Source organism: Myxocyprinus asiaticus, chromosome 29, assembly GCF_019703515.2.
Source record: "Myxocyprinus asiaticus isolate MX2 ecotype Aquarium Trade chromosome 29, UBuf_Myxa_2, whole genome shotgun sequence".
Taxonomy (NCBI): Eukaryota; Metazoa; Chordata; class Actinopteri; order Cypriniformes; family Catostomidae; genus Myxocyprinus; species Myxocyprinus asiaticus.
In genome coordinates this window covers 10,299,580-10,325,571 of record NC_059372.1, presented here as the reverse complement: position 1 = coordinate 10,325,571, position 25,992 = coordinate 10,299,580, and the positions used below count along the sequence as shown (strand labels likewise).

The 25,992-nt window shown below is 39.3% G+C and overlaps 1 protein-coding gene across 1 annotated transcript; it reads left to right on the top strand.

The window, feature by feature from the left end:
- The first annotated feature begins 1,669 nt into the window (after window positions 1-1,669).
- LOC127420200 (cerebellin-4-like) lies at window positions 1,670-14,263 on the top strand. Its single transcript, XM_051662252.1, has 3 exons — window positions 1,670-1,963; window positions 11,741-11,857; window positions 13,603-14,263. Exons 1-3 carry the CDS (start codon window positions 1,670-1,672, stop codon window positions 13,798-13,800), a joined length of 609 nt encoding a protein of 202 aa, XP_051518212.1. The 3' UTR covers window positions 13,801-14,263.
- Window positions 14,264-25,992: the final 11,729 nt, after the last annotated feature.

Genomic DNA, 25,992 nt, shown 5'->3' with positions numbered 1-25,992 from the left:
CGTCTTGAGCTTTACTATGATCACAAATGTTTAGGGGCGTGGCCAGTTGTATCATATTAACATATACAGTGTTGAGTAAGTTACTTAAAAATAGTAATCCACTACAAATGACTAATTATTTCTCTAAAATCTGTAGTCAGATTACTTTACTAATTTCTTAATTGAAAAAGTAATCACATTACTAATTGATTTACTTTCAAAGTTGCTTTCTAAAGCACTTTTCCATCAACAAGTTCAAAATAACTTCCTTGTTCATTATTACACACAAGTCATACACTCAGCACCTCACATTTCTCCTTCACAATTAAAGAGCTATAATTAATGTATTCCACATAAGTAAGATATTAGATATAAACATAATCCTATAATATACTTAAAACTAATTAAACTGGGGGCCTGGGTAGCTCAGCGAGTAAAGACACTGACTACCACCCCTGGAGTCACAAGTTCGAATCCAGTGCGTGCTGAGTGACTCCAGCCAGGTCTCCTAAGCAACAAAATTGGCCCGGTTGCTAGGGAGGGTAGAGTCACATGGGGTAACCTCCTCTGGTCGCTGTAATGTGTGGTTCTGGCTCTCGGTGGGGCGCGTGGTGAGTTGTGCATGGATGCCGCGGAGAACAGTGTGAAGCCTCCACACGTGCTACGTCTCCATGGTAACGCGCTCAACAAGCCATGTGATAAGATGCGTGGATTGATGGTCTCAGATGTGGAGGCAACTGAGATTCGTCCTCCGCCACCTGGATTGAGGCAAGTCACTACGCCGCCACGAGGACTTTGGGAATTGCGCATTGGGAATTGGACATTCCAAATTGGGAAGAAAAGGGGACAGAAAAAAAAGTTATTAAATTAATTGTAAGTCAGTAACTGTAATCCGATTACAAGAATTTAAAATGTAATGCTTTACACTACTTTTTTTGCCTAAAAAGTAATTAGATTATAGTAACTAATTACTTTGTAATTGGATTACACCCAACACTGAATATATGAAATATAAATGATCAAATCTGACAATCAAATGACATTCATATTATTTAATGAAGGAATAGCCTACTAGTCCTAATAATAGTAATATGAGTAGCCTAAAAATCTTTAGTGTTTCTTATGCACCAGACAATATAATACAATCAAAAATGTCGGTGCCAAAACCTTGTTTGCTAGGTCTCTCTGTAAGACATTGAAAAATCATCTGACGTTACGCATCGTAAGGGGTGTCTCGGTTCCACACTGCACCTCTTATTTTGAAGAATTTCCACTTGCTCTAAAGGGAGTCATTTTATCAAGTTTATTATTTTTTGTTTGATCCTGTAAAACTAATATGGACAAGAGGTGGACGTCATTGCGCTGGTATTGCGTTTAACTCTGTGCGCTCTGGCGCATCACTAAGCGGATTTTGCGCGCGGAGTCGCCAGGAACCTACGGAAAACCTGCATTTCCCCAAAGCTCTCTACATCTACTGGAGTTTAAAAATCCTAGCATCACTAAAACACGGGAAAATAAGTTTAATACCTAGAAAAAAATGACTATAGACATGACGTTGGCGCATCCACCAACGCGCAATTTTTAGTGATTTGTAAATCGGACGGATGTTTGGCGTAAACGAATCGAACGCAGAAGCGAAGTGACGGGACACGAGTCGTTTGGATTTTGAATACGTTGGAAATCTTTCATCATGGTGTTGATAAAGCACTTTAATAAGGTGCGTGTCGAGTGCGCGGCTCTTTTACTCTGCGTGGCCGTCATGTGGGAGCTCGCTTTGGCTCAGAATGACACGGAACCCATCGTCCTGGAGGGAAAATGTCTGGTGGTGTGTGACTCAAACCTCGCCGACTGGAAGAGCTCGTCTTCGCCGCTCGGCATCTCCGTGCGCGCCGCCAACTCCAAAGTGGCTTTCTCTGCGGTGCGGAGCAACAACCACGAACCCTCGGAGATGAGCAACAAAACGAGGATCATATATTTCGACCAGGTAAGGCTGATTTGCATGCCCAAATAAGGGATATTTTATGTATGCATGTACAGTAAGCATTATATTAGGATTCAAGACTTTTTATTATTTTACTTGCACATAATCAAGTGAAACCCCTAAGCTATCATACAAGTTGGACTACCAGTTTTGTTTCGTAATTTACATTAATGTTCCAGTGTAATTGCATAATTCATATAATTAGTAGATATGTGGATATTATGGACATTATTGCATGTTGCATGCTTTATTAAGATTCTGGATAGTTTTTACATGCAAAAGTTGGAAAAGTTGAATAGTTTGTCTCACTCTGAAGCATTTAAATTAAACATTCATCTTAAAGTGTATTTAAAAATGACTGTCATTATTATGTGGAGCATTCATATTGTTATTACATGTAATATTGAAAACATGGACGGTGTAAAGTTAGTTTTGCTGCAGCATAAAAGTAAATATGGCATTTTTAGACCATCTAATTATCTGAAACCCTCATGGAATATATTATGGAATATCCAAAGTACAGTATGCATAAAGTGCAAGAGTTAAATTAATTTGGCATTAGTAAGGCAGCCATTATCCATTTGCATTCCTTAAAAATGTTATAAATCTAATTACTGTGATAATTAAATGTAATGCATGAATAGATCAATTGTTCTTTTACAAATAACATATGCATAACACAAGTTCACAGAATAATGTTTTAAAAAAAAAAGATTTCTGAAGTCTGTGCTGGCTAATGGATTCAAAATCACCCCAACACGCTCTTTGCTTAAGAACCAGGAGAACCTTCAAAATAATAACCTGTAATAGGTCAACTGGAGTTCAAGTATCTTACTGTAAATATAATGCAGATTAAAGTGTGCACTGATTGGTAAAAAAGTACACAAAAAAATTGTCTTGCAAATTGTCATTAGATATTCTCTGCTGGCCCTGTAACACATAAACTATGTCTAATTGTTCATAAATAATAAATAGCAACTTTGTCTGACTGTTTGCTGCACGTAAACACACGTTTCCAATGTTTGCACTATAAGCCCCACATACACAGGTATGAAATAGCACTGTTAAGTCATTAGTGATAAGTCAAGCTGTCACAACTGTAAAGGGCAAAGATATTTTGTTTTATTCTTTTTTGCTGGGTTTGTGATACAATAGTGTATCTGTGCTGCATTCTTTCCTGGCTTTTTCTCATGTATCACTGTGTAGGGGCCCAGTGCATGTTATGCTTAAGTTGATCTTTTGGCTTTATGACTCTGAAGCATTTAAATTAAACATTCAAACATATGCTACATTTATGGAATGTTGCGTTGCAAATAGCTTCCATCTGTTCACAAGTTAGTGTGAATTTTGAACTAGATTAAGTGATGGTAATTAAGTTTAGACAGTATGAGTATTACATTCTCTCATTCATGGATGATCCTCCGTTATGACACCTCTTACGAAGAATGTGTTTTTACACACATGGATGTGGAAACAAACTGGTGACACACAATCTCAACACTACCTGATTTTATTCAGTCTGCTTTCTTTGTTTAAAGATGTGATATAAATAATGAGGGAGCACTGTCGAGGAGGGTAAGATCAAATAAAGCCGCATGGTGTACGTCTCTGAGGAAAATGACACATTTTGTTAGCAAGATCCTTAAAATAAAGTCACAAATTATGCTGGAGATGAAGTCAACTTGATTTTGGTTTGTATTTCATGATTAAAGGCATATTAATTTAAAATGAAAATTCTGTCAACATTTACTCTCCTTCATGTTGTTCCAAACCTGTATGTCTTTCTTTCTTCTGTAGAACACCAAATGAGAAGTTTTGCAGAATGTCTGAGCTGTTCTTTTCCATTCAATGAAAATGGATGGGGACCAGACGCTGTTAAGATCTAAAAAGAACAAAAAAGCACAATAAAATTGGTCCATACGACTCATGCACTATATTTCAAGTCTTCTGAAGCCATACAAAATATATACTAGTAATGGCCAGCATCATACAATCACTGCCAACCATGTTAAAATAAAATCATACATTATAAATTCTGAATCTATGTACTTATTACCAGTGCTGGATAGTAACAGATTACATGTAATCTGGATTATGTAATCAGATTACAAAATCAAGTACTTGTAATTGGTTTAAACTACATTTTTAAATACTCGTAATCGGACTACAGTTACTTTATATGGATTACATGATTGCATATTAAGAAGGCAATGGCAGTAAATTGTTAACAATTTACTGATCACCCTAATCATTCTCTTTTTTTCAATCTTTTGCATTTTTCATTCTAAATCAGCATACCACTGATATACCTAGCAACGTCATTGCTGTTGATTTTATGGTCATTAATGTTTGTTAATTTTATTATCATTTTATATTGATTTTATGTTCATTAATATTCATAATGTTGCTATTGTTTTGTGCACTTAAAATGAGCTTGATGCCTCAGTGTTTTGAATTATAAACTTTGTCCATGCTCCGTCATTGATGAGGCTCTTTTTGTTTGTAACAAAGAATGGAATATATTTTCTTTCTCTTTGTACTTTTATGTTAAAAAGATACATGGTTATCCTACTCAAATGCATGTGACATCAAATAAAATAGAATTAGGTTGGAAGTAATCCAAAAGTAATCCAATTATATTACCCCAAAATGTAATCTATGAGATTACATTACTGATTGCATTTTTGTCATGTAATTTGTAATCAGTACCTGATAACAATTCACAAGTAATCCGCCCAGCACTGCTGATTACCATTGTCCCATGTCTGCCAACCATGTTGAGTGGTTCAAACGTCATCTGCAGCCTGAAACTGAACTTTTGATAGGAATTTTGGATTGAATGCACTTGGCTTCATTGGAAAGTTTTGATTTTTCCATGACAAATCAACCCTTTATCTGAGAGCACAGAGTCTGAGAACTGAGATCAGTTGGTTTAAATGAAATTAAATGATGTGTTGCATACAGCAAAGCCAAAATACAACATACACACGTGTACCCATGGGGTCGCACGAGAATATACACACACACAATCTCACACGTACACACACATATACTGTATATAAAGAACAAAAAAATCACCATAGAAGTGGTCCATATGACTCATGCACTATTTTTCAAGTCTTACTAATAATTTTCTTTATTTATCACACATTTGCACATATACAGTGAAATTCTTCTTTTTCACATATCCCAGCTAGGCTGGGGTCAGAGTGCAGGGTCAGCCATGATACAGCACCCCTAGAGCAGATAAGGTCAAGGGCCTTGCTCAAGGGCCCAACAGTGGCATCTTGGCAGTGCTGGGGCTTGAACCCCTGACCTTCTGAGCAGTAACCCAGAGCCTTAACCGCTGAGCTACCACTGCCCCTTGTCTTCTGAAGCCATACAAAAGATTTGTGTGAGGAACAAACCAAAATTTAAGCCATTATTCACAGATAATCTCCCTCAAAGCTTGTGTCTTGCTGATTGACCCCAAAACATCAGATGCAGGCTTTGAATATTTGTGGTGCCTTTATGGTGTTTTTTGTCTGTTGCTGAATGGAAAGAACTGAGTGACGATTCTTCAGAAATTTCTGCTTATTTAGTTAATCAAATAAAAGTTTAATAATTTAATAGTTTAATAGAAAGTTTAATAATTAAACATTTAAAATGTTTGAGTGATTTAATTGCTGGAGATTTTACTGGATATGTTAAGCTAAACTCATTTCTTGCTGATATACAGTATACAGGAAGCTGTGTAGAGTTTGCCCTTGAGGAGTTATTATTCCTCTCTCATTGCTTTGGCTGCAGGAAAAGTCAAAAATAAGGTAAAAAAAAAAAAAAAAAAAAGAGCACAGACTGGCCAGCTGCTCTCGGGCCCAGAGCTCTGCTATACCTTGACACACACAATAACACCATCCAAGCAGCCAGCCTGACCTAACTCTCGTTCTGGGTATGCCACAGGGAAAGGTTACTCACAGCTCATGGACGGCAAGAGAGAGAGATTGTACCCTGCTGTGAAAGTACCGAGAGCTTTGCAGATCAACAAAGTCCTTGGTGTTTGGGATGCTGAGTAATCCTTGTGCAATATCACAGCTAGTCTTTGTCTTTTAAATCTTTTAAAGGGATAGTTTAGCCAAAAATGAAAACGTTTTCATGTGGCATGCAAGCGGACCTGGGTAAACTGTGTACAGTATACTGTCTAGTATATTCAGTACTGTGCAAAAGTCTTAGGAACATGAGATATTTTACAAAAACATTTATCTTAAGATGGTTATTTATATCTTTAGCTTTAGTGTGTCAATAGGAATTATAAATTTAAGACTGCCAAACATTCCTATTACAAAAAGGATAGAACAACATGGAGTCCCCACAGAGCCCCCCATTGAACATCGAGTCAGTCTGAGATTACATGAAAAGACAGAAGCTATTGAGACAGCCTAAATAGACAGAAGAACTGTGGTGAATTCTCCAAGAAACTTGGAACATCCTATCTGCCAACAACCAAGAAAAACTGTGTCCAGGTGTACCTAGGAGAATTGGTGCTGTTTTCAAGGGAAAGGTGGTCACACCAAATACTGATTTAGCTTTTATGTTTTCTGGACTTGTATGAGGTTAATTGATGATGACATAATGAAAACTATTCATGGCTTTGTTTTTGAAGACATCCTCACTATGCAAGTACCTAAAACTTTTGCACAGTACTGTATAAATATATATTTTTCCTAAAAACACACTGTATATATACAGTGTATACTGTATGTTTCTATGTGGTTAGATAAAATGTGCCTTCGAAAGGTACAAATGCCCTTGAAAATCAATTCCAAGGGGCAAAAATTGGCCCTTAATAAAAAGGTTAATTTCTGACACTGATTTACACTTTATATTTATTTATATTTTATGTATCCTATGGCAGCAGTGTAATGTATATAATCATGCAGATATGGGTCAGGAGCTTCAGTTAATGTTCACATCAACCTTCAGAATGGGGAAAAAAATGTGATCTCAGCGATTTACTCACAACAGTGAAACTATGGCATGATTGTTGGTGCCAGATGGGCTGGTTTGAGTATTTTTGTAATTGCTGAACTCCTGGGATTTTCACATACAACATTCTCTAGAGTTTGCTCAGAATGGTGCGAAAAACCAAAAACATCCAGCGAGCGGCAGTTCTGCGGACGGGAATGCCTTGTTGATGAGAGAGATCAACAGAGAATAGCGAGGCTGGTTCGAGCTGACAGAAAGGCTATGGTAGCTCAGATAACCGCTCTGTACAATTGTAGTGAGCAAAATAGCATCTCAGAATGCACAACATGTCGAACCTTGAGGTGGATGAGCTACAACAGCAGAAGACCACGTAGGTTTCCACTTCTGTCAGCCAAGAACAGAAAACTGAGGCTGCTGTTGGCCTACCATTTGTGTACCTCAGCAGAAATCCAGATTTGTCAGATCAGGTGATGTTTTTCCAATCGTCTACTGTCCAGTTTTTGGTGAGCCTGTGCCCTCTGCAGCCTCAGTTTCCTGTTCTGACAGTAGTGATACCTGGAGGGGTCTTCTTCCGCTGTAGCCCATCTGCCTCAATGTTCAACATGTTGTATTTTCAGAAATGCTTTTCTGCATAGCACTGTTATAACGCGTGTTTATTTGGGTTACTGTCACCTTCCTGTCATCTTGGACCAGTCAGGCCATTCTCCTCTGACCTCTGTCATTAACGAGCAATTTTCGCTCACAGAACTGCCGCTCGCTGGATGTTTTTTGTTTTTCTCACCATTCTCTATAAACTCTAGAGACTGTTGTATGTGAAAATCCCAGGAGATCAGTTGTTACAGAAATACTAAAACCAGCCCGTCTGGCACCAACAATCATGCCACGGTCTAAATCACTGCGATCACATTTTTCCCCATTCTGATGGATGATGTGAACATTAACTGAAGCTCCTGACCCGTATCTACATGATTTTATACATTACACTGCTACGATTGGCTGATTAGAAAATCACATCAATAAGTAGATGTACAAGTGTACCTAATAAAGTGCCCGTTGAATGTGTATATATATATATATATATCCTCCTGAGACCAGAGTGTGACTGCTGTGTGCATTTTACATTTCCATTTTTGATTTGTAACTAGTAGCACCTAATAAAAATGCACAAATAAATAAATCTAGAGCAAATAGTTTTCCTAAAAATGTATGCACACATATGTGGACAGCAGGACTAAGTTGTGAAATTTTAAATAATACCAAGCTATAGAAAATCAGATTTTTTTTTATATCAGATTGTTTATGTTTCCAGGAGTGTTGATTATTCATGTTTTTTGAGATGTTACAGACATTACAGCTGATTTTCTGTAAAGCTGCTTTGGAACAATGTGCATTGGGAAAAGAACAAATAAAAAACTATACAAATACAAACTACTTGACTTGATTTGGCTTTTATGTTACAATGTTTTTTTGTACTTTGGCAACAAAATTTTAATGCTCTCTCTTTGCACTGTCAAACAAACAAGTGATAACCAGTGCTGAAGCATTTTACCAATCAGAAATTAGCATAATTAATTCTGATACAAGTAATGGGCAGCATCGTCCAATGTTCAAATAAAATTATACATTATAAATTCTGACTCTAAATACTGTTAACATTGTCCCATGTCTGCCAAACATGTTGAGTGGTTCAAACATCCTCTGCAGCTTGAAACTGAACTTTTGATAGGAAGTTGTGATTGAATGCACTTGGCTTCGTAGGAAAGCTATATGATGCTCTCCTGCTCCCTATTTAGTGAATGACTTAACCTCCAGTGTGCTGTCTGTCTGCACTGGTCTCAGAACAATTCAAAATGCACCTTATTTTCATCCTAACTCCATATAAAACCTCTGAAAGAATTTTTTTTTTTTTTTCTCATTGTGAAAATGCACAGTAAATATAAGATTTCCAATGAAAACCTTGTGCTATTGTGTACATTGTGTACACTGTGTTTAGCAGCATGGCCTTTCGAGTGTAAAAACTTAATTAGGTTTCTTACCAGATGTAGTTTTGTTGGCATTTCTCCCAAAGACAAACTCCGCTGTGATCAGCGCCATGTTGTTTTGTTACATGACTCCGTCCGTCGAAAGTTTAACCCTTTACTGACAGAACAGATTCTCCTGAACTGAGATCAGTCAGTTTAAATGAAATGAAATTATGCGTTTCATATAGCGAAGCCAAAATACATCGTCCACGCATGTGTACGCGGGGTCGCACGAGGATATATACAAACACACACACACACACACACACACACACACACACACACACACACACACACACACACACACACACACACACACACACACACACACACACATATATATATATATATATATATACAGTGAATCCGGAAAGTATTCACAGCACTTCACTTTTTCCACATTTTGTTATGTTACAGCCTTATTCCAAAATGGATTAAATTAATTATTTTCCTCAAAATTCTACAAACAATACCCCATAATGACAACGTGAAAGAAGTTTGTTTGAAATCTTTGCAAGTTTATTAAAAATAAAAAATGAAAAAAAGCACATGTACATAAGTATTCACAGCCTTTGCTCAATACTTTGTTGAAGCACCTTTGGCACCAATTACAGCCTCAAGTCTTTTTGAGTATGATGCTACAAGCTTGGCACACCTATTTTTGGGCAGTTCCTCCCATTCTTCTTTGCAGAACCTTTCAAGCTCCATCAGGTTGGATGGGGAGCGTCGGTGCACAGCCATTTTCAGATCTCTTCAGAGATGTTCAATCGGGTTAAAGTCTGGGCTCTGGCTGGGCCACTCAAGGACATTCACAGAGTTGTCCCTAAGCCACTCCTTTGTTATCTTGGCTGTGTGCTTAGGGTCATTGTCCTGTTGGAAGATGAACCTTCGCCCCAGTCTGAGGTCCAGAGCGCTCTGGAGCAGGTTTTCATCAAGGATGTCTCTGTACATTGCTGCATTCATCTTTCCCTCAATCCTGACTAGTCTCCCAGTTCCTGCTGCTGAAAAACATCCCCACAGCATGATGCTGCCACCACCATGCTTCACTGTAGGGATGGTATTGGCCAGGTGATGAGCGGTGCCTGGTTTCCTCCAGATGTGATGCTTGCCATTCAGGCCAAAGAGTTCAATCTTTGTTTCTCATGGTCTGAGAGTCCTTCAGGTGCCTTTTGGCAAACTCCAGGCAGGCTGTCATTTGCCTTTTACTGAGGAGTGGCTTCTGTCTGGCCACTCTACCATACAGGCCTGATTGGTGGAGTACTGCAGAGATGGTTGTTCTTCTGGAAGGTTCTCCTCTCTCCACAGAGAAATGCTGGAGCTCTGTCAGAGTGACCATCGGGTTCTTGGTCACCTCCCTGACTAAGGCCCTTCTCCCCCGATCGCTCAGTTTGGCCGGGCGGCCAGCTCTTAGGAAGAGTCCTGGTGGTTCCAAACTTCTTCCATTTACGGATGATGGAGGCCACTGTGCTCATTGGGACCTTCAATGCTGCAGAAATTTTTCTGTACCCTTCCCCAGATCTGTGCCTTGATACAATCCTGTCTCGGAGGTCTACAGACAATTCCTTGGACTTCATGGCTTGGTTTGTGCTCTGACATGCACTCTTAACTGTGGGACCTTATATAGACAGGTGAGTGCCTTTCCAAATCATGTCCAATCAACTGAATTTATCACAGGTGGGCTCCAATTAAGTTGTAGAAATATCTCAAGGATAATCAGTGGAAACAGGATGCACCTGAACTCAATTTTGAGTGTCATGGCAAAGGCTGTGAATACTTATGTACATGTAATTTTTTTATTTTTTTATTTTTAATAAATTTGCAAAGATTTCAAACAAACTTCTTTCACGTTGTCATTATGGGGTATTGTTTGTAGAATTTTGAGGAAAATAATGAATGTAATCCATTTTGGAATAAGGCTGTAACATAACAAAATGTGGAAAAAGTGAAGCGCTGTGAATACTTTCCGGATGCACTGTATATATATATATACAGTATATATATATATCAAAGATACAACTAATCAAAGATATACATTTCATTGCATTTAATTTGTTCAGGTTTACCACAAAGATGTTTGTCCTCTTTAGTTTTGCTAAGCCCAAGAAGATTGGTTGCTTAGGCAGACTTTGGGGGATACCAGTCGTTTGTTCTAAAATAAAGGTTATGGGTTCAGTTCTCAGGGAACACACATAGTCATAAAAACAAACTGAATTTAGCGACAGTAGTTCGAAAGTTCTTCAGTTGAAATTTGCTTACCAAAATTCCAATCATTGTTAGTGGTGCCAAAAGCGTGTTCTATTTTTGTTGTAAATGATGTAATACAGTCAACATGAATGCATATATACCCTCTAACTCAAACCCAAACCCTAAATCTAACAGTCAGTGGATTAAAAATGTAATCTTGAAGCGAAAATGCAACCATCCAAATTGCACTCACCAATGTTTATGTAAATGAATTTTCTTCCTGGTTTTCATGGGAAATTATGGTCAGCATGACCATGTGAATGAATATTCAGGACAACGGTAGGAAATCCTCAATACTCCATTGCCTTCTGCAGAGAACTATTGTTGAAAATTCCAATTGTTTTCATGGGTGCATGCACATTTCATTCCAATTGTCTGTTCTAATCTGTCACTAGCATTTTTCAAGGTCTTCCTTTTCAAGTTGGTAGCATCACAAGTGTAAAAATTTTGCAGAAAAAATAATTGTACAGTTTGGTTGGGTTTCATTGTAATGGCATTTGTTGAAATCTTTTTCACTTTTATGCTTTGATGCCTCTCAAATACCTTTTTGCAGGTTCTTGTCAACATAGGAAACTATTTCACATTGGAATCTGTCTTTCTGTGTCCTCGGAAAGGAATATACAGTTTCAACTTCCATGTTATTAAAGTGTACCAGAGCCAGACTATACAAGTAAGCAAAACGTTTCTCTCACACAAACAGATTAAAAGAAATATTAAATCTCCTTTAATTTTAATGTCATATTTGAGCTTCCCAGTGAACACAGAGACAGACAGTCTAAAAGACTGGGTAACACTTTACTTGAAGCCTGTATAAATAATGCACTTTAAATGTATTCATAATTTATAATAATGCATTCATAATGCTTCATTATAAACCTTAGGTTGTATGTTCTTATTAATTATTGTAACCAGTTATAATACATTATAACATGCAGTATAATAGTGTAATGCATTAAAACACATGATAAACACCCAACTTCATGTGTTATAATGTGTGTTAAAAGTTAATCAAGAATAGGTACTGTAATACATAAGTAAAGTGTTACCAAAGATTATACAACAAAAAAACAACATAAGTGGGTAATTCCTGTTATTTGGTACCTTAATTTTGTAATAATAATAATAATAATAAAAAAAAACTATTATGCTTGTATTGTAATTTAAGAAAGTATTTCTATAAAATGATATACCAGACTCTCAAAAATATGCTCTGGTCGAACTCTACATATATACAAATAAAACTTTATTAATTATAACTTGATTATTTAAACAATATAAATAAAATTAATAGGATGCTTTACAGGATGGAAAAAGTGAGCTAAAGCCATTGTTTAGTGAGTATTTGAGAGTTAGTTAGGGTACATTAGGGTGTCAACTAGAAGTTTTCTTTTAACTTCCTGGTGGATGATGCCATTAACAAAAACTAGTTCCTTTAAGAAAGTTGGAAGATTAAAATTGAGGACAGTGTTGGGTGTAATCTGATTACAAAATAAGTAGTTACTGTAATCAGATTACTTTTTTAGTGTGTTGGGGGTAGTGAAACACATTACATTTAAAATTCTTGTAATCAGATTACAGTTACTGACTTTCATTTAAAGTAATTACTTTTAAGTACATTACCTGGGTCACACATTTCTAAAATAATATTATTTATGTATAATACATTCAAAATATGAATTAATTAATTCATGTGTATGTCTGCATTTCTTTAACATCTGTCACAATGAAGGAGAAAATAAAGACATTATTTTGAATCTGTTGAGCGTAAAAGACATTTTAAAAGTAACTTAAAAGTAAAGTAATTAGTAATGTGATTGCTTTTTCAATTAAGTAATCATTAAAGTTATCTGAATGCAATTTTAGAGAAGTAATGTTTTGTGGATTACTTTTTTTGATTAACTAACCTAACACTGATTGAGGACTTATAAATAAATAAATAAATAAATAAATAAAGTCTATAAATTGGTTACAAATGAATACAGTATTTCTAAGAAAAAAGGTTTTGTTCCAACCGATTCGATTAAAGAAAGGAAAAAATGAATAAACACATGTCTTCATAAAATGCACGTTTTTCATTTTTTAAATGAATGCATAGCACCTGGGGACATTACAAAAATGACAATTTCTGCTTAAACCAAAGGAGTGAAATTATGTACAATTTACTTAATTGTGATATTGTGATTAAAGAAAACTAAATAATATTAAGTTTAATATTTATCCTATAAATGTAGACATATACTGTATGATGGTGGACATGAAAACATACTGCATAGTAAGAGTAAACCAAACAATAAAAAACTGATGCCATCATAGTAGTAAATTAATGAATGTATCCTGTTTCCTGGCATTTAATAAGTTCTGCCACATTCACTTTGTTTCTGAGATGTCTGTATTGATTTTCTCTCTGTACTCCAGGTGAATTTAATGCTAAATGGAAAACCGGTTATCTCTGCCTTTGCCGGTGACAAAGATGTCACACGTGAGGCAGCCACCAATGGGGTTCTCCTCCACCTGAACAAAGAAGACAAAGTTTATCTGAAACTGGAGAAGGGTAACCTGGTTGGCGGATGGCAATACTCCACTTTTTCTGGCTTTTTGGTTTTCCCTCTGTAATGCAAACAAAGACTGCCACCTTTTCTGTCCAACAACCAATCATCATCGTATAACCAGTCCTTCAGCATTTATTGGAGGCACCTAAATGGAATCATAATTCCAGATGTTCATTAACTATTGTCAAAGGACCAAGGGGAAAGTGCTTTTGTGACAGTGATATCTGGAGAGTGGACATCTTCTGCAGTGCAATATCACATCTATTTCTGCTGCTGTTGTTCTTCGTAGATCCAGGAAGCTCAATGCAATGTCAGACTCTTTATGGTTACATTTTGTGTGTGTGTATTGGCTTTTTGTGTGTGTTTTTAGTAAAGTGAAGGATCTTGATCAGTGTCTGTTAATACGGTAATTTCTTCTCAGATGGGCGAACTCACTAAACAGTTGCACCAATTTAGTGCACTGTATTTCAGTGCAAAAACAGCATTGTATTCATTAACCACCCACAATCCAGTTTAAACAGGTGCTATCCGAGCTGGTAGAGCACTTCTAATTTTTTATTTAATTTATAATTTAATTAAAAAATGTTGATCTTTTACATTATTTTTATTTTCCATTTTTATTACGTTATTATCATTCTTTCAGCACAAACATACCTTCTTGTAAATTAGGCTTATTACATATTGTGACTTATTCACAAATGTTGGCACGATTTGCCTCACATTAACATTGCACTACTAATGCCCATGGAAAGCAGGTGGTAAACATAATGTTGTTAAACAGAGACATTTGTGCACATTTTCTAGCGAGCTTGGCAACAGTACTTTATCAAACGATGATAAAATAATGGAGATGAACATTATAACTGGGCACATATCCAGAGGCACAGTGTAGTGGAGCGCGCATTCGGCATTGAAAAGAGCCAATTTGGGTGCCTGGGTCGTAGTGGTGGAGAGATGATTTACTAGTCTAGTAATACTTTTACTGATACTCTAATACATGGCACCTGGAACTGACCCGCAAGATGGAGAATTGCAGCGTGCAAATTGCATTCAGCACAGATCTTTTGGGTTTGTTTGTGCTGTTACCTGTTTTGCATAAGTCCTTTTGCGAATTGGGTGCTAAAACAACGCGAGCAGGTGCAATTCATTGTAGGTTCATTGAAGGACATCTCATATATTTTCTTTGGTAAAAAACAGTATTATCTAAATTGAAAAGAAATAAAACACTGAGATTATTATAACGCAAACACTAAAGACTTAAGAAGTTGAGGTTCAGAAGTGTTAAAGTTAATATTTTCGTGATCCATTAATTGTCTTCACACAGAGTGGTAGCACAGTTTGTTTTAACAGAATCTGTGACAATGGGTGACAAAGCATCATCATGCGGGCTTGTAAAGGTGCCAATTAGAGCAAACAAGCTGCTGTAACACCCTCCAATAAACTCATTACAATGCTAACACAACACATATGATTGCACCATTCATACTGTTTTGTGATTACAGAAGAGGGACTTGACTTTGACTTCTGCTGCATTCAGTCTGTATGGTTGAAAATATGGCCGAAAGGTGGCTCACTAGAAGCTAGAAAGTTAGAAGGTTTTGTCAGGCATAATAACCAGAGTTGGAGCCTTTATCTTGTGGTCTGGGTCTCTAGACCTCTCAAGACCCCATAAACATATTTTTTCATTTCTGGCTGAATTATTTCTGTAAAGTCTCATCTTAATAGACAGTCTAGTATTACAGACTGGTATCGGTCTGGGTCTTAGGGGGTCTGGTATTGGTCTAGGTCAATGGTTCTCATCCAGCCCCTGAACTATATTTTTGTGGCCCGCGTGATGTTGTTGTGATATGTATGAATTTTAAGGTGTCAATTTTTTAGAGTATTTACGGTAATTCTCAGTATTGCTGTATAGTTACAGAGGAAAATGTATGGCAAACAGATGAAAAGAATGAACTGAATGCAAAGAAGTGAATATAAATCTGATTATAGGCTAATTACTTTGTTACATGAATCAGTGCAGTGTCAGAGTGTGCACGTGTTTACTGATATAGTTCATAAACACTAATTCAAACATGCGTGCTGTGAGTCTTTCTTCCACATCTGCTCATCACTATCACGTGAGTCAAAGGGTGTTGGTAGAAAAAGCTGTTTGAAGAACTCAGCAGTAGTATGCTCACTGTGAACAGTAATAAATAGTATTAGAATAGTATTACAAATAGTAATAAAAAAATTTTTTTACCCTGAATATTGCAGTTTAGACGTCTTCTCCCAAATGCTTCATTATTAGTGATTTGCGTCAATAACCTCTACAAAATTGCAAAAAGTAAACAGTGCACCCCTCAAAGCTATAGGGATCCTGCTTTGCTGCCCCCAGGTTTTCCAAAGTTGAGAACCCCTGTTCTAGGCCTTAGGGCGTCTGGTAATGGTCTGGGTCATAGGGGGTCTGGTCTTGGTCTGGATTTCAGTGGGTCTTCTTTTGGTCTGGGTCTTAGGGGGACTTGTATTGGTTTGATTCTTGGGGTCTAGTATTGGTCTGGAGCTTGGGGACCTGGTATAGGTCTGGGTCTTGGAAGGTCTGGTATTGGTCTGGGTCTTAGAGGTTCTGGTACTGGTCTAGATCTTAGGGTGTCTAGTATTGTTCTTGGTCTAGGAGGTCTGGTATTGGTCTGGATTTTTGGGGGTCAGGTATTAGTCTGGATCATTGGGGATCTAGTATTGGACGGGGTCTTAAAATACCTTCTATTGGTCTGGGTCTTGGGGGTCAGGATCTTGGAGGGTCTTGTATTGGTCAGGATCTTGGAGGGTCTTGCATTAATCTGGGTCTTAGGGGGTCTTCTCTTGGTCTGGGTCTTGGAGGGTTTGGTATCATTCTATCGCTCTGGTACCCATTCTTCTGTGTGATTAACTTCACAAATTTTACACAAGATTTTCAGATATTAAGCATTATATTTCAGGAAGGACAGATGATATTAGATAATATTGCCAGGGTGAGTGATTTGTTTCTGACATAGAGACACGGCCCCCATGTCAAATGACTGATTGGTGTTATATATAGTTCAAACTGAATATGAGGATAAATTATAGAGAATGTCCACTCTTCTATTCACAATCTCACATTTATATAAAGCAAAAGAGGAAAAAGGTAGAAAGGTTTTGATTACGGACAAAACTAAAAAAGGGTTTGGGTGAAAGATGGATGCTGGAATAATACTCAAGAAGAATTGAGGAATACTATTGTTTATATTCTCTTAATGTTGCAAAGGCGTAAGTGAACAACTTTCAAACTTTCATCATAAAGTTTAATTAGTGGATTCTCACAGTCCAATTAGTCATAAGCCCTATTCAGATCGTAATTGTTTTACATGGGTATATGTTGTAGTCAGTGATTTAATTGCCATCCAAACTGGAATTGTCTGTATTTATTACACCATCCAGGAGAAAATTTCCAGCCGAACTGACACAAATTGGAATTAAAATGCAAAAGAACCATACCACAACCACGCGGTCACGTAGGATACTACTTGTCTATCATTGCATAATGGCTACTGTTTCACTTTTTAAACAACAACAAAATATTAAACTGTATTCAGTCCGTAGTAAGCTATGCCTAAACATTGCCTATGGATAATGGTGGATGCTATAGTAAGTGACAAAAATGACTGTGCAACTTTTAGCAGCCTGTTTATAATAGACTTTAGAATTAGAATAATGATCTGTTATTAATATATTTGGAAATATTTATACTGAACTATTAGAACCTACATGGAGAGTAACTTGGTCTCTCTCTCTCTCTAAACACTCTCGTTTTCCATTGCCCTCATTGATATAGAAAGCTTTTGTCATCTTTATACAGTATGTAAAACACCTATTTTTATATTATTTAAATTATTTTTTATCTGTGAATGTTCATGGCTTGTATTCCACTCTGAGAATGTTGTTGCATGAAGGACATCTGGTAAATCATCAATGAAACTTTGTTGTTTTGAAATGTTGGCGTTTGAATAAAGACTATAATGCATATCGCCTAAAAAGTTACCAAAAGGAATGATGGAATCAAATGGCATCTCCCTGAGAAGAGAATTGTATCTATGGACTTGAACTTGAAAAAAATGTAATGGATATCATATCTTTACAGTGTCATTGGTGGATTCGGTGTGAATCAAACAGAAAGTGTCAAAACATTCATAATTTTCACTCATTTTGAATGTCCACAAAGGAAACACTAAAAGGGGAGTCACATCCAGTCCATTAGGCTTTGTTCACACTGCACTCAAATCCGGTTTGGTTTCAAAATTAGATCTTTAGGACTGATTGTCAACACTGTAATTTTGCAAAATATGAAATCAGAAACACTTATTTAGACAGTGCATATAATATCTGGTGTATGTACAGTACATCAGTTGCTATATTTGTACACAGATTCAGACAATATGACAAAAAAATTATTTGAAATCCGTTTTGACTGAGATGCAGTCCAAAAAAATCTAATTTTAATCAGATTTCAAACTACATGTGGATGTAGTTTGGATTGTGTGTGTAAACATTTGATTTCATGTGTTATTTTGCTGTTCAGATTTTAAAAAAACTAAAGCGATTTCGAATATGAAAAAATCTGATTTTTACTGCCTGTCTGAACAAAGCCGTAGTGTTTGTAGGTATTTGTACATATCTAAAGTTGTATGAGTATGTACACATGTAAAAGGGCATTTACATATTAGAAGTGTCTATCCAAATGTAAAAGAATGTATGAACTACATATTATGTACGAATCCCGACAAATAATAATGAGATCACGTTGGCCAGTCCAGCAACACAAAGATCTGTTGTAGTGGCACAAAACGGAAATGGCTGAAAGCCAACATAGGAGACTTAAGCAGCAGAAGTCATATAAACATATGTGAACCAAAATAGAAGACAAGAGGGACTTGGATAATTACAAACAGAGCACCATCCCATCTATGTCATTGATTACTAATCACCGAAATGTGTTTGACCACATGGTTGGATTGTTGCTGATTTTAAAGAAAGCCTTTAAAGGTGGAGTAAGTCATTTTAATCCGGTACACTTTTTGTCAAATTCCGTGAATATCATTTCACGGTCCATTAGCTGTCCGTTCTGTGTGTGTGCTGAAAAAAAAAAAAAAAAAATCAGGTGATTGTACACAGCCTTGGCTCTGTAAATGGGAAAATAAACAAAGCGGATTGGACTGATCCACACAACACTATTGCGTGTGCATGCTTTTGGGGGCGGAGCTTCTGAAGGAGCACTGAGGGGAGGGGTGTATTTGTTTGGCTGTTGAGTTCAAATATCAACAGTCTTCCTCAGGAATGGCTTACTCCACCTTTAAATCCATTATGTGTTTCTGTCCAATTAAATTGAAGCATCTGTAATGAAAATTTGTCCTTGTTCATTTCATAGCAGGACTCACTCAAATAACTCAAATATTCAGGGGATTAGTCCAGTGTTATTCAATGGTTCTGACAGAGTGAACACAGAGCTTTGATTGAATGGAGAGTTTCTTGCATGGTAGCCTTTTTGCAATCTCAGATTCAAGGCTGAAAGATTATAATAATTACATTTTCATTCTAAAGATTGAACATATTTTCTTTCCAAGTAACTGAGTGTCTTTTATTGTTTAATTATTGTCAGTCACTTCCTTTTCTTACAATTGCATCTTATCTTTTTGAGAAATAGAAATGCATGCTCCTTAATGATAAAAAGGTTTGATCTGTTAACCCAGTGAGTCAAGAACAATTGTTAGCTGTGCTGTCTAATTTTAGAATATTTTAAAGATAAAAATAAAGATAAAACAGCAAAGATAAATCTTGTTAAAGATAAAGATAAAAGAAAAAAGAAAACACATTAAAAAGTACTGTTTTTGTGTTGGCTTGATAAAGCTGTTATTACTGTTATTCTACAGATTTTTCCAAAATCCAAGACCAACATTTCTATAACACCAGCTCCTAGAGCTTTCAAGCTACATTCTCCAAATTTGGCACAGATCTTCAGTCTGTTCTGACTTACTGTGCTTTGTCTTTTATAACAAATCAGACTTTCGGTTTTACCGTATCTGACCTTCAAAGTGGCCAAAAATCCATTAGACTTACATTGCTGTATCTATCTGTCTGTCTATCTATCTGACATTGTCTTTGTCAAGCCAGCATCAAAGTTTGTCTTGACAAACATTTTTTTTATAGTTTTATTATCAGTGGTGCTTGCTCTATTAAAATAGCTCATACTTAGGGTTAGGTATTTATGTAGATATGGTGTTTGCAGACTTTTCAACAAAACGGATCTCCGATTTCATTTACGCTGAAAATTTTCCACCATTTTTTGTATTCTGAAAATCTACTTTTTCCTAACTCTTCCAAGACTGTCAGTTCGATTTGCACAAAATTTTGCAAGGATAATCTAAAGACCCTTATGAAAAAAAGTAATCAAATCAATTTTGATTCATCTAATTGTTTAAAAGATATAAGCCAAATAATTTTGACTCGAGCCCATATGGTTGCAAAGATATTACTGAAAACATAAAAGTGCTCTCTATAGCGCCACCTAAGGTCAGACGTGTGTGTGTGTGTGTGTGTGTGTGTGTGTGTGTGTGTGTGAGTAGTAGGGGGGATTCGGAACCATCCTGCCAAAATGTGTTGTCTCTAGGACTGCCTGTAGTGCAAAAAGAACAATGGAAAACATGTCAGCTCGAGAACATTCTGTCATTAAAGCTAAAGGGGAAACACCAAGTACAAAGACATTCTAAAATTCATGTTAATTTTTTTAATTCAACTTTTCACTCAAATTATCCTGCTAATATGATTTGTATTTAAAAAAATAAATAAAATAAAAAATAAAATAGAAGCATTTACATTAGTGGTCTCTGATTTTTGGACTCCACTGTATAATCAGAAGATTGATTGCATACTTACATCAACTGCTTAATAATCTCCCTCCTTTTAAAAGTTTCTCACTTTGCAGTTGAGCCTCACTGGAGTGAACAGCGCCAGTCCAATTACTCTAAATATTAAATAACCCTTGAGCAACAAAACTACACCAGGAACCCCAACTAAATGGACGCCTCATCCAACAACAGGCAATTCTGCACATTCCGGGAAGGGACATTATGCAGAATCTGCACTTCCTTTTCTGAATAATTGGTCAATTTGGCCATTTTCCCTCACAGTTCAAGAATGATTAATATGTTGTTCTGGAGAATGAACACAATGGCCCACCAAGCACCCGCTGAACAAATCTGAGCAGGTAGGATGAATTTTACTCTGGGATTCTCGCAAAGTCCTTGTTTACTGGCCTCTCCTCATTTAATAATTAAACACAGGAGCTACTAAAGCAATCATCAGTGAGAGCTAGGACGAAAAAGACAGAGAGAGAGAGAGACCGAAATAAAGAGGATGAGAGAAAGAGAGAGAGGCAGAAACAGAAAAGATGACAGAAACAGCTCTGAGGTAGGATAATAAGGAAATGAGAAGAAAGAGAAACTGCATAATGACATACATTTAGGAGATATCAAAACCATATTTATTGATTCATCTGTTTACCCGTCTGTCTGGCTGTCTGCAGAGCTTTCTTAATCCATAAATTCATGTATGTCCTTTTTTTAACTGTATCCAAGAATAACTGACAAAATTGCTCTGTTCCAAAACCTTTAGGCAGCATTTTAAATGTGCAGTATGTAAGATTCAGAAACCCTTGTTATTAATGACACATGTGGCCGTTAAGTGAACTGCAGCCAGCTACTTGTTGCTCGTGCTCGTGCACACACTCCATAGGGATGCGAGCAAGCGATCGAGCATTGGACAAAACAATGACGTAACGTACAAAGAGGCTGAACGTGATCCACCGGCATCATGCTGACAGATGAGGTAGCATAATTAAAATTAAAATTACAATTATGATTGTTTTACTACAAACTTTGAGACTAAACTAAAACTAATTATCAGCTAACATAGCATACTGATACACACATACTACCGAACTATACCAGACAGTTTACTGTTGCACTGCAGTTATGTTGCACTATTGTATGTTTTGTATGTCATATGTTGTACAACGAATAAGTAACCAGTGAATTTGCTTAAATTTATCCTGTATACCTGACTTTTAGTATAATGAGAAGATCGTTGAAATTATTTGAAAGTTATGAAGCAAGGTAGCTTGCAATTCGTCAGCGTTAGCAGGCAAGATCAAGTTAGCTAAATTACACGGATCAATCCTTATGGCACTATATTTGACATGCTTTGCAGAAAGCTTACCTGTCCAATAAGAAGAACACCAATGCAGGGTCGGTTTTGATCTCCAAAACCGAACGAAGGTCCCTCCAGGAATCAAATGCCCTGCCGATGTTCACTCTAGTTCCCCTTCTGTCACTCACTCGACATTGTGTCGATGTGGTGACACTAGGGTCGCTCTTGAGAGCCCCAAACACCTCAGATATTTGAGAAAAGGCCAATGAGAATTGGCGAGTGGAATTTGCATGCCACTCCCCCGGACATACGGGTATAAAAGGAGCTGGCTCGCAACCACTCATTCAGATTTTTTCTTCGGAGTCGAGCGGTTGTACTATCAGCAAGCTGAATACTACTGCTGTTCAATTCACCTCTTGAGAAGCGTATGCTGTTGGATATACGGCGCATTTCCAGTGGCTTTTTCTCCTTCTGCACGACAAGTGCAGATTTCGCCCCTGGGCGCTTCGACAGCGCTAAAAGAGTGTATATTCCTGCAAAAGAGTATATTTTCTCTATAAGAGCACACACATTGACGTTGAACATCTTTTTAAAGACGCATCTTTATAAAGATGCCTTTGCGTCTTTGTGTGATTCCTGGATGCGGTCGCTATCTCTCCACTTCCGATGGCCACAGGCTCTGCCTCACATGTCTGGGCAGCGATCACATTGAGGCAGCGTTTGTGGATGGTTCATGTTCTCATTGCGAGAATATGACCATGGCAACGTTGCGGTCGCGGCTTTCCTTCTTCCGGGGGAAAGCCACTCTAGCCGCCCCCCGCACCTCGCCTTTTACCTCCGGGTACAAGGCTAGCCCGGCTGGCACTGGAGGTGATTTGGGGGCTTCAATGGGCGTGGCTCTGCCAGGTAAATCCCCGCAGTCCTCCCATTCCCCAGCATGCTCGTTTGTCCCTGGCGAGTTCCTAGAGGAGACCAGCCGCCCCAGGGCCAGCTTAGTGTCCCATTTCGGAGATCCGGAGCAGGATGAGTGCACGATCACTGCATCGGAGAGTGTACTGGCGATGTCAGACGCCGAGGACTTGACTGGGCTGCCACTTTTGGGTCAGCCTGCCCAGTCTGAGGCTGACGGCGAGATGACCGCCATGCTTTCCTGGCTTGCCGCGTGTGTCGTGTTGGAGTGGGACCTTCCACCCTCCCCTGAGCCCTCGCAACTAGATGATTGGATCCTGGGTTCGGGGCACCACTCTCAGCCACAGGACATGCTGTCACAGCAGGTGACGCTCAGGGGAGAGTGGAGACTCCACCCCCAGGTGGTCCAGCTGATTTGGAGTCAGTTCGGCAAAGCACAAGTAGACCTATTTGTGTCCCGAGAAACCTCCCACTGCCCGCTCTAGTATTCTCCGACGGGGGCCCCCCTCAGCCCAGATGTGCTGGCACATAGCTGGCCTCGGGGGTTGCGCAAGTATGTGTTCCCCCCAGTGAGCCTACTTGCACAGACCCTGTGCAAGTTCAGGAAGGACGAGGAGAAGGTCACCCTCGTGGCCCCGTATTGGCCCACCCAGACTTGGTTCTCAGACCTCACGCTCCTCGCAACAGCCCCTCCCTGGTGAATTCCCCTGAGGAAGGACCTTCTTTCTCAGGGACGGGGCACCATCTGGCACCCGCGCCCAGAACTCTGGAACCTCCACATCTGGCCCTTGGATGGGATGCGGTAGACCTAAGTGGCCTACCACCAGCAGTGGTAGACACGATCACTCAGGCCAGAGCTCCTTCCACGAGGCAGCTTTAAACCCTGAAGTGGCATCGGTTCGTGAATTGGTGTTTTTCCTGAGCTGAAGACCCTCAGAGATGCACAGTCATGTCAGTGCTTTCCTTCCTGCAGGAGAGGCTGGAGGAACGGCTGTCCCCCTCCACCTTGAAGGTGTATGTGGCCGCTATAGTGGCACACCATGATACAGTGGACGGTAAGTCCTTAGGGAAGCATGACCTGATCATTAGGTTCCTGAGAGGCACCCGGAGGCTGAATCCTCCTAGGCCACACCTGTTCCCCTCATGGGATCTCTCTGTGGTCCTCCTGGGCCTTCGCGGAGCCCCCTTTGAGCCGCTAGAGTCAGTCAAGTTGAAAGCCCTCTCCTTGAAGATGGCCCTCCTGATTGCGCTCACCTCCATCAAGAGGGTCGGGGACCTGTAAGCGTTCTCTGTCAGCGATACCTGCCTGGATTTCGGTCCGGGTTACTCTCATGTAATTCTGAGACCCCGGCCGGGCTATGTGCCCAAGGTTCCCACAACCCCCTTCAGGGATCAGGTGGTGAACCTGCAAGCGCTGCCCCAGGAGGAGGCTGACCCAGCCCTGTCGTTGCTGTGTCCGGTGCGTACTTTGCACATCTACTTGGATCGCACGCAGAGCTTTAGACACTCTGAGCAGCTCTTTGTCTGCTTTGGTGGACAGCAGAAAGGGAACACTGTCTCCAAACAGAGGCATGCCCACTGGATCATGGATGCCATCGCTATGGCATACCAGGCCCAGGCCCAGGCCCAGGCCATGCCCACCCTTTGGGAATACGAGCACACTCCACAAGGTGTCTGGCATCCTCGTGGGCACTGGCCCATGGCACCTCTCTAGCAGACATCTGCAGGGCAGCGGGCTGGGTGACACCCAATACCTTCGTGAGATTTTACAGTCTCCTGGTTGAGCTGGTACGAACAGGTAAGTTCGGGAATACGGACAGCTGGCCGGGTGTATCACTTGCGTATAGCGCCTTTCCCCTTCAAAGAGGCAAAGATGTGCGCTTCTTTTCCCATGCGAGTTCACGAACCCGGGAACCCTGGATGTCCTTCCTCCCTAGCCCTGTGGATCATGAATTCAACGGAGGAATTCACAGCCGGAACCAGTACGTGTGCTAATATGCCCTTACTGAGGTAGGTGCTTCACAGGTGCCGGTTCCTCCGGTAACCCCCTGTGATGTATTTTCCGCAGTACGGTCTCCCTGTCGGCAGACCTGCATCTCCCTTCGACAGAGCCCTCTCTGTCCCGGTCGTCGTGTTTGTAGAGCTCCTCCCCTTTCAAGCAGGACCTACCACCACGCCTCTTCCATGTGCGGCTCTGAGCCCACATGATGTGCTTGCCACGTTACCTCCCCTCTGGGCAGGATGTGGTCTCCGCGGGGTCTTTTCCCCCTGAAAGAATAGAATAGGAAAAGAACACCTTCCCCAGCATATATATTGAGCGTTAAAATGGCCCCAGCCGAGTAACTGAATACTCTGTGGAGAGAAAACATAGAGAGAAAAGGCCACGGCTGGCGCGGCCTGCTTCCATACTAGATATGTCTCTTCCCCCCCAGGGATGTGGGGAACTATACAACGTTTTTTGGGGCATTGGGGGAGGCTACGTTCAGACCGGTGCACCTGCTACTACGCACGCAGAAGCTTGCTTGCACCTGCACCGGCAGTCCACGTAACACGGTTCAGCTAGTTGTGGCATTTCGTATAGGGACCCCTAGTGTCACTACATCGACACAACATAGAGTGAGTGACAGAAGGGGAACGTCTCGGTTACTGTCGTAACCTCCATTCCCTGATGGAGGGAACGAGACGTTGTGTCCCTGCCACATGCTGTACTACCTGCTGAAATGGCCGGGACCCTGTCTCGGCTCCTCAGCACAAAACCTGAATGAGTGGTTGCGAGCCAGCTCCTTTTATACCCGTATGTCCGGGGGAGTGGAATAGTGGAAGAGAAGCGCTGAGTCAAGGCTCTCGGGAGCGCGCATAAACGTCACATTCTTTGAATTTTCCCGGCAAAAGCTCCCTTCGCATGAAAATCAGTCTACAGGCTATACTAGGCAACCTAGAAGTCTGGGAATGGCTAATTTATTAAGTTGCGTTACAGGCCATTCACACATTGAAAAAAAAAAGGCAAATATTACATGAACATTTTTACATATTGCACCTTTAAGGCATTATCCAATGAAGAAATAGTTTACTCATCCTCATGAGTACGGTTTCAAACCGTATTACTTTCTTTCGTGGAATACAAATTGAGGTGCAAATGTTAGTCACCATT